This window comes from Acanthisitta chloris, unplaced genomic scaffold (assembly GCF_000695815.1).
Source record: "Acanthisitta chloris isolate BGI_N310 unplaced genomic scaffold, ASM69581v1 scaffold25695, whole genome shotgun sequence".
Taxonomy (NCBI): Eukaryota; Metazoa; Chordata; class Aves; order Passeriformes; family Acanthisittidae; genus Acanthisitta; species Acanthisitta chloris.
The window spans coordinates 7109-17124 of NW_008672501.1; the positions used below are offsets into that span (position 1 = coordinate 7109).

At 47.2% G+C, this 10016-nt stretch overlaps 1 protein-coding gene across 1 annotated transcript; it reads right to left on the minus strand.

Moving 5' to 3' along the window:
* Window positions 1-3378: 3378 nt before the first annotated feature.
* NMRK2 (nicotinamide riboside kinase 2) lies at window positions 3379-9408 on the minus strand (the record flags this gene model as incomplete). Its single annotated transcript, XM_009074554.1, has 6 exons — window positions 3379-3464; window positions 3899-4005; window positions 4725-4796; window positions 6525-6699; window positions 6938-6986; window positions 9318-9408. Coding segments are annotated over 6 exons (580 nt in total), but the record flags the coding sequence as incomplete, so codon positions are not given.
* Window positions 9409-10016: the final 608 nt, after the last annotated feature.

Below are 10016 nucleotides of genomic sequence, written 5' to 3' on the forward strand. Positions count from 1 at the left end.
AGATTCCTCTCACCCCTGGGGACAGGGGGACAAACCACCCCATTCCACATCCCAGAGCCCAGGAGCAGCTTTCCCTTGGGAGCACTGAGGGCTTTCCATCTGCCTGTGGCCCCATGGCAAGAGAGCCAAACTCCAGCAGAATTTAATCCTGGGGAATCACCAGCCCAATCCCAAGGGGTGAGCAGCTCTGCTCCAGGAGGGGCACATGGCTCTGGCTCAGCTCCAAGCCCAGGGGATTTGCTCCATTTAGGATTTGTCCCTCTGTGAGTCTCCTGGGGGTCTGGCTGGGGGGCCCATGCCCTGTGTCCCTGTCCCTGCTGACGTCCTGCTGGGTGTAGGTTTCATCCCAACGCGTGGGACACGTGGATCTGATGATAATTTTATCTGCCTTGAAGTTTTCCATGCCAAGGTGCTCAGCTCCCAGTGGGAACAGCGTGACTGGGGGCTGTCCCAGAGCTCCTGTTCCATGGGGACACACACCAGAGCCTGACTGGGAGTTTGGAGACATCACCCTCCCTCTGGGTGCTGCATCCTTGGGGGACCAGGGATGTTTTTGGGGTGCTGATTTGTGGATGGAGCCTCAACCATTTGCTCTCCTTTCCCAGAGCTTCTCCAGCAGCAGAGACAGTGGGTGAAAGGATGTATGGAAATCCTATAGCTCCAGCTGTTCCCGAGCTGGGCAAAGTTCACATAGTGCAAAGGCTTCCTGCATGCTCAGCATGCCATGAGCTTTGGTTTCACAGCCCTAAAGGCTCTTGGAAATCACTGGTCCTTCACCCCATGTGGGAGGTGCATTGCCCTAGAGCAGGAATCTCAGCCAAGTGGATGTGGAAAATAACCACCAAGAGATTTTTAAAGGAGCAGGATTTGGGATGTTTTGGTGCTGTCACACTCAGGTTGAGCCAATTTGGAGGGGCTGAAGGTGTAGGGTGGACCATGTGCAGCTGCAGAGAGGGGGGAAAACATGGATTTACTAAGGAGAAAGTGTCCAAGAGGTGAAATACTACAGGAGTGGGGGCTCAGGTGGGATTGGGAGAGGTTGGGGGAGCTCAGTCTGGAGAAATGAAGGTTCAGGAGGACCTTACTGCTCTCCACAACTCCCTGCCAGGAGGTGCAGCCAGGTGGGCTCAGGCTCTGCTCCCAGGGAAGAACATGACAAGAGGGAATGGCCTCAAGCTGTGCCAGGGGAGATTCAGGTTGGATATAGGGAAGAAATGGAAAGGATGGTCAGGAATTGGAACAGGATGCCCAGGACAGGGGTTTAGTCCCTGGAGGGAGGTAACAGCTCTGTGGATGTGGCACGTGGGGACATGGTGGAAGTGCTGGGAGAATGGTTTGACTTAGAGAGCTTTCCCAACCTTTATGATTCCCAGGATCCTAAACAGCAGGAGCTCAGGTGGTGCTCAGAAGTGAGGGATCCCCATGAGATCCTGGAACTGTTGCCATACTGGAATATTCCACCTCAGTTCCTCTTTGCAGCCAGAGCTGACTCTGCCCTGTGGCATTTCATTCCACGTGGGCCATGGAATACCAAAATGCCTTTTTTAGGCTGCAGTTTTGGCTTCCCAGAACTTGGTGGGAGGCAGGAGCAATGCCTTTTCCCTTATAAGTCTTTCCCAAAAACCCAAACCCTCTTTAGCACAGCTGAAACCAACCCATGAACACTCAGGAAACCCTCATGGAAACTACATGCACATCCCACTGGGATCCTTTTTCCCTGCCAACATGCTGAGCTGCAGCTAATCCATGGGAAATGCTCCATGTGCCGATGGCAAACGGATGTGGGAGGATGTTGGGGACAGGTCCCAGCAGGGTGTCCCTGCCCTGGGTGTCCCTGAGCTGTGGAATGGTGTAATCAGAGTGCTGTGGCTCTCCCCAGGCACATTCCAAGCTGCACACCAGGAAAAATCCCTTTTTATAGCCTGGGGAAGCCATGGAGATGCCATCAGGATCCTCCTCCTGTTTCTGGCCGGGGTATCCCTGCTCCAGTTGGGAAATCATTAGTGTGAGATGAGGATGAGGTGTTGGATCTGACTTCCCTCTGGCTGCTGTGGCTGAAAACAGCCCTGGAAGGAGTTTGGGTGATTCCTCACTAATCTGCTTTCCTAGAGCACTGTTTGCAGTTCAGGAATGCTCCCAAAATTTTGGACCCCCCAGGTGAGTTATTTCAGTGCTCATCCCATGGAGGTTCTGTGCTGTGACAGCTCCACGTGCTCAGGGACATCACTCCCTTTTAGCTGCTGTGTTCCCATGGCAGGGGATGGTTTTGGGCTGCTCCCTGCCCATCCCAGGCCTAATTCCACCCAATGAAAACCCCAGTGGTGTGGGATGATCAGAGCCACCAGCCAAGGACAACCAGATCTGCCCTGGAGTTGTACCCTCAGGTTTGGAGTGATCCTGGACTCACCCAAGGAGGCTCAGAGAGGCCTTGGGCCACTTGGCCATGAGTGGTCAGGGCTTAAAACATATTCTCTGTCCCTTCTGGGGGATCCAGGAGGTGTCCAGAGAGGAGAGATCCCAGGTTGGAAGTCACCCCCAGAGGGAGTTAAGGGATGCTGTCAGTAACCAGCCCCAAGTTGTGTTCTGAGGGTGTTTCCATGCTGTTTGTTCCACACTGAAATTCAGGTGGTGTTTTACTCTGAATTCCCAAAATGTTTCCTCAGGGAGGCAGAGTTTTAAGTTCTCATTCCATGAGAAATCCCATCTTATGGATCTAAACTCACAGCCAGAGCTATTCCCACCTCCCTGGAGATCTGTGTGAGCCCCCAAACCCAACCAGTCACCTCCAAACCTTCTTCCAACCAGCCTGGGAGGAGGTTTGGAGCTGGAATTTCCAACACCCCATGGCAAAAAGACATTGCTGTGTTTGGAGGGAATTTTGTGCCCATTTCTCCTCCAGCAGAGCCAACTGAGAATTCCAACAGGACCTCCAAAGGAGATTGAATTGACTTTTTACTGAGGAGCTGATGTGCCAAACAAGCATTGCATGAAGGCTGCAGGAAGCACAGAGCAGGAGAGGAGTTGTTTTCTCAGCACAGTTCTACTTGTTCTGCTATAAAAAATTCCTTTCCAACTTCTCTTGAAGGCAATGGAATATAAAACAGTTAAAAAAAAACCCAACCCCCCCCCAAGGTGATCCTGTCCATGGGTGTGAATAAGTTAACTTCAGGTTCAAGTATATACAGAAGGGACTTGGCCACAGGACAGGACAAGAGTTTGCACCAATAAACCCTCATTCCCATTCCCAAATATTATTTACATCAGGCTGTACATGTGTTTTTTCCAGACCCTGGAAAGCAAGAAGGGATAGGATGAGTATCCAAGGTATTCCCAGCTCAATCCCTTGTGTCCCACCCCTCCAAGGCAGGAAGGATTTACCTATGAGCAGTTTAAGAGCTTGTTGTGAATGTCTTCCAAGACTTGGTTGTAGAGTTCATCCCTGGATTTCAGGCCATCTAAATAAACTGGGAAGAAATAAATTTAAAAAAAAGGGAGTCAGGCTGGAGGTTTCCAACAGAACAAGATTTTGGGGGGATTAATGTTAAATTCATGTTTGATTGTCCTAAATGACAACTTGATTTTCTGTTGGAAAAACAGACTCATCCCAAAACCACAATGGCCTGAAAAATCCTTTTCCCCTGAGAAATAATGTGACTTTCCTTCTTTTCATTCCCTTTTGATTTTCCTTTTCTTATCCCCTCTAGGTCCTCAGAACACATAACAAAGGGAATAAACTCTTAGCTGGAAAATTGCCTTATTTATCCAGACAAACCAGGGCAGGATTACAACTTGGCTGTAAAAATAGCTCCTTGCATCATTCCAGCCGAAGTTTCCTTGAGTTAAATCACCTAATTCCTTAAATTCCCAGCTCCAAGGGTTTGTGTTTTGGAAAACTTACCAACATCCACACCATAGTCCTCCATCTCCTTCCTGTGCTTCAAGTACATGGGCCAGACATGTCCATCAAAGAGGCCTGGGGGGTCAGGAACGGTGTAATTCCGTGTACTGGGAATAAAACCATGGAAAAGGGATGTCAGGAGTGCTGGGCTGGTGCAGACTGGGCCAGCTGCTCTGTGGTGGTGGTGGCAAAGCTCATTGGCACAGCTCAATTCCTCAGCCTGGGGAAAAGGAGGTTCAGGAGGACCTGATTGTTCTCCACAGCTCTCAGGGAATAACAGGACAACAGAGAATGGCCTCAGGTTGTGCCAGGAGAGATTCAGGTTGGACATCAGGAGGAATTTCCTCATGGAAAGAGCTGTCAGGCATTGGAACTGCCCAGGGAGGTGGTGGAATCACCATCCCTGGAAGGGTTTAAAACCCTATGGATGTGGCACTTGTGGACATGGTTTAGTGGTGAACATGGTTGGACTCAATGATCTTGGAGGTGTTTCACCACCTTAACAATTCCATGATTCTAAGTTTACCACATCAAAGGCTCTTTCTCCAATCCAATTCAAATTTTCCACTCTCATCCCAACTCACAATACCAATACATCCCATTAATTATGGACTGTCCATCCCTGGGAGTGTTCCAGGCCAGGTTGGATGGAGCTTGGAGCAACTTGAGCTGGTGGAAGTTGTCCCTGCCCATGGCAGGGGGTGGGATGAGATAAGCTTCAAGCTCCCTCCAACCCAAACCATTCCATAATTCCATGATTCAGAGCAGAGTGAAGATCTCTTTCCTTTCCCAGAAGGATTAGATTCCCATCAAAGAACCTCCTTACCTTCTCCTCCTCTTGCACTCGTCGTAGGGCACTGCCAGGTAGTAACGCAGGTCAAACAGGTCTATCAGAGGTCTGAGGAAGGGCAGAAAGAAACAGTGTGGAGATTTCATTCCTTTCGTGACAGAAAAAATGTTCAATCACCCCCAAAACCCTAAAAAAAATCTTCCTGCCTCTGCTGGTTGTGTCTGTTAAACACAACCCAAGTGTTCCCTCAGGGTTGCTATAAACCATGGAAATGAAGGTTCTGGAGGGGCTTTTCCCACCCAATTATCTGCCCCAAGTCCTGGGGAGGAACAGGCAAAGATCCTGGGGAGGATCTTAGAGGTCTTTTCCAACCTAAATGATCCCATGAAGCTCCAGGACTGGAAGTGGAAAACTCCCTTTGGGCAAGGGAAAGGCTCTTGGAACAGGGCTGAGGTTTCAGGGGTGTTTGTAACCTTCAGGAGACACCAGAGTTGCTCCCTGGGGTGAGGTCAGGAGCAGGAGGCAATGTGCCAGCACCATCTCCAGTTGGCCATTCCTGGCAGGGCTGATCCCATGTTTGGGAATCTGGGATGGTACAGCCTGTAAACAGCTCTGGCTTTGCCAAGTGTCACTCACAGCTTCTTCTCCGGAAAGGTCTTTGTAGACAAAACTCCACTGGGGAGCCAAGAATGTTTTGCTTGTCATGTTTGTCAGGGACAAAACTCCACTGGGGAGCCAATAGAATGTTTTGCTTGTCATGTTTGTCAGGTGTGATTGGCTGAAGCTTCTGGATTTGGCTCTTGGAATTTTTCTCTCCCTTCCCTACCAGTCCTGTCTCCCCTTTTTCCTGCCAAGAATTTTCCCTCCCCTGTATAAAATAGGTTGTTCTTTGCTCTGATGTACACTTAGAATCATGGAATGGGTTGGAAAGACCTTAAAGATCACCCAATCCCACCCCCTGCCATGGACTGGGACACTTCCCACCAGCACAGGTTGCTCTAAATCTCATCCAACCTGGCCTTGAAGTTAATCCCTAAATTCAGTTTAGTCAGTGTTAGACAAGAATGTGAGAGAATTATTCCCAAATTCCAGGAGAGATTCCAAGCAGTGAATGGATCATCAACTTGTTCTCACCAATGACCTTTCAGGGAGTGATTGAGAGGAACCTGAGCCCTGTTGTCACCTCAGTTCTGGCCTAAAGCTCCTCTGGAGCTCAAGGTTAGGGCCTGAATAAGAACTTCCTTGAGGAACTCACATTGTTCCCTCACTTTTAGCAGCACTTAGGGAATCATTTTCCCTTTCACAGCAAAAACTGAGTGGTGAGAATTCAGAGCTAGTCAGGGATGAAAATTCAGACCAAATCAAGAAGGGAGAGGTTTTTAACCCTGGATTGAGGGATTGAAGGATCTATGGAAGGATCTAGTGATCCTTGAGTAGTTCCCCAAGCCTTACTAGTAGTTATACAGCAGGAAGCCTTCAATGACCTATGGATCATCTCCTTGTTCTCATCAGAGACCTTTCAAGAGTGGATTGAGAGGAACCTGAGCCCTGTTGTCACCTCAGCTCTGGCCTAAAGCTCCTCTGGAGCTCAAGGTTAGGGCCTGAATAAGAACTTCCTTGAGGAACTCACATTGTTCCCTCACTTTTAGCAGCACTTAGGGAATCATTTTCCCTTTCACAGCAAAAACTGAGTGGTGAGAATTCAGAGCTAGTCAGGGATGAGAATTCAGAACAAATCAAGAAGGGAAAATTAGTGAAAAGAGGTTTTTAACCCTGGATTGAAGGATCTGTGGAAGGATCTTTGAGTAGTTCCATGAGTAGTTCCCCAAGTCTTACTTGTAGTTATACAGCAGGAAGCCTTCAATGACCAAGATGTGAGTATCTTGGGAGGCTGTTGGCTCCTTGGAGCCAGGTGTGATGTTCACCCCGTGGGCACGGGCAAATTTCAGTGGGTTCTCAATCCAGGCCTTCACTGTGCTCACCATTGCCTCCATATCCAAGGAGTCCAACACTAGTCAGGAGAAAGGGGGATAGGGTTGAGAGGGTGGGGGGAAAAAAAGGGACACAATCAAACATGATCAAACAGCACAAAGGCTCAGGAGGAGCAAACAGAATGAGCTTGTACAAACGGGAAACGATAGCAAATTACCGATTAAAGCTTTTAACAGCAGAAAAACAAAAAAAAAAAAAAAGGAATATTTAGGAAAAAAAGATACATTACTGCATCCTAGAGCCAGCACTGCTCTTACCATCCCACTGCTTAAAGCCGTCTTCCCCGACTTCTATTTGATCTTGTGGCTGAAATATAGTGAGCAATAAAACATTGCTGCGAGCTCCGCGCGCGGGCCGTGCCAGCCCAGCCCAGCCTGGCACCCACTGTGGCACACAGCCCCCTCCCCAGCCCTGGCACTCCCAGCTGGCATTTCACCAACCCCCCCAGGCCCTGGGCTCCTCTCCTGCCTCAGTGAAAGCTCTTTGGGCAGAGGTTTTGAGCTTAGTCACTTGGTGTGGTGTTAGTAGGTAAAAGAGTGTAGAGATTATTAACAGTTCTGTGCTATCAAAGAGTTCTAGGTAACCAACAGTTATAGATTATCAGCTGTTCTATGCTATCAACAGTTCTGTGCTATCAAACAGGTCTAGGTTAGCAGCAGCTATAGATTATCAACTGTTCTATACTATCAAACAGTTCTGGGTTATCAACTGTTTTATACTATAAAACAGTTCTATGTTGTCAACAGTTATAGATTATCAACTATTCTATACTATCAAACTGTTCTATACTATCAACTATTCTATACTATCAACTATTCTATACTATCAATCAGTTCTAGATTATCAACAGCTACAGACTGTCAACTGTTCTATACTATCAACAGTTCTGTACTATCAAACAGTTCTAGATTATTGATAGTTATAGATTATCAACTGTTCTGTACTATCAAAGTTCTATAATATCAGTTATAGGCTATCAAGAGTTATAAATTATCAATTGTTCTATACCATTGAACAGTTCTAGATTATAATCAGATAAAGATTATCAACTGTTCTATACTATCAAACATTTCTAGATTATCAGTTATAGATTATCAACAGTTCTAGACTATCAAACAGTTCTGTACTACCAAACAGTTATAGATTATCAACAGTTCTAAATTTTCAACTGTTCTATATGATCAAACAGTTCTATACTATCAGTTATAGATTATCAACTGTTCTATACTATCAACAGTTCTATATTATCAAAGAGTTATAGGTTATCAGCAGTTCTAGATTGATTATCAGCAGTTCTAGATTGATTATCAGCAGTTCAACATTATCAAGAGTTCTAGATTATCAACAGTTTGAGATTGTCAAGGTAGATTATCAACAGTTCTACACTATCAACAGTTATAAATTATCAACTGTTCTAGACTATCAAGTTACAGATTATCAACTCTTCTATTTTATAAACTTACCCAATGTCTAAATCCACACAAAAGAATGTAAAGTGCAAATCTTGTGTTAAGTAAAACATTATCAAGAGTTCTAGATTATCAACAGTTTGAGATTGTCAAGGTAGATTATCAACAGTTCTACACTATCAACAGTTATAAATTATCAACTGTTCTAGACTATCAAGTTACAGATTATCAACTCTTCTATTTTATAAACTTACCCAATGTCTAAATCCACACAAAAGAATGTAAAGTGCAAATCTTGTGTTAAGTAATAGCTAAAATGTACATTTTTCTAGAGCAGGAGTTTGAAGTTTAATGGAAACACAGGTGGGAGGAGCTTTGGGTCACACAGAGACAGCTTTGGTGATGCTCACCCAAGGGAGAGGTTACAGAGCTTTATGGGATCAGAATTCCTCTTCCCAAGGGTTTCTAGCTGAGTAAATCTGTGCAGGAAGTTTTTCCAAATGGATGTTTGGGTCTGTTTGCTAAAGCACGTTGTCCTGCAAGGGCAGCACAGGCTGAGCACATGGTGCTGGAGCACCTCACGTTTTGGAGGTGACATACAACTCCTCCAAGTCCTTTCCTGCATCTCTTGGCCTTCCACATGTGGTGGAGTCTAGGAATATCATCATTCCCAAGTGACTGCAGCCTAGAGGGCTTGGGAATGTGGTTCTGCACTCCCAGCACTGGTTTTCCATGTTCATCTCTGTGATCTTTTAACTGGATGGAGCAGTCAGAACTCTCCCCAAACTCCTTTTTGTATTTAAAGCAGCACAGAAGTGCCTAAAGCCCAAAGGGTCATTGAGGAGCTACATTCCTACTAAGGTAAAACGAGGAGGAATAACCCAACATGGAGAAAATCATTTATGCAGAGCAAAGTCAATAATCTCTGACCAAAATCAGCAGTTTGACCTGAATTTCTATCTGCTGTGAACACTAAGGAGAAGGTTTTGCTGCCACTGCTGTGCCCTGGGGTGTGACACTGGTAAAGGTCAGCACCTCCCACCTGTCCAGTCAGTTCAGAATTAAATAGATACTAAAAAAAAACCCTAAAATCAGAAGATGTGTGGCTCCAAACTGCCCTGGTGAACATACAGGAGCACCTGACACTCACAGGGGACCTACCACAGCTATCCCTGCACATAGAAGCAGCAATGAGAGCATTCTCTGAGGAAGAGGAGGCTCAGCTTACCTTGAAGAAATCATCCTGATGGACCACACAGCAGTTGGGGAGTGCCTTGATGATCCTGTTGGTCAAGGTGGTTTTGCCACCATTGGTGACACTGCACAGAGGGTGAGACAGAGGTGGGAGAACAGTGTTAGGACTGGGTTGGAGACAGGTCTAAGAGTCACTGGCAGGACCTGTGTGGGACACCCAGCCCAGAAGGAACTGAGTCCTGAGGGACCTGAGCCTCTGACCATGGAGAAACCCAAGCCCCTGACCATGGAGGGACCTGAGCCCCTGACCATGGAGAAACCCAAGCCCCTGACTCATGGTGAAAGACTTTAAGGGACCTGAGTCCCTGAGCACGGAGGTGCCTGAGGCCTGACCTGTGAGGAACATGAGCCCCTGACCAGGGTGGGACCCTGGCTCTGACCCACAGTGGAAAACCTTGAGGGATGTGAACCCCAGGCCATGGAGGAACCTGAGTCTCTTACCATGAGGAAACCTGGACTCTGACCAGTGGTAGAAGACCCTGAGGGACTTGAGCCCTGGCCCAAGGTGGGACCCAAGCCAATGATCATGTGGGGACCTGGCTCTGACTCATGGTGGAAGACCTTGAGGGACCTGAGTCCCTGACCATGGGGAACCTGAGCCCTGACCATGGAGTGACCTGAGCTCCTGTTCATGGGGGACCTGAGCCCTGACCATGGAGGGACCTGAGCTCCT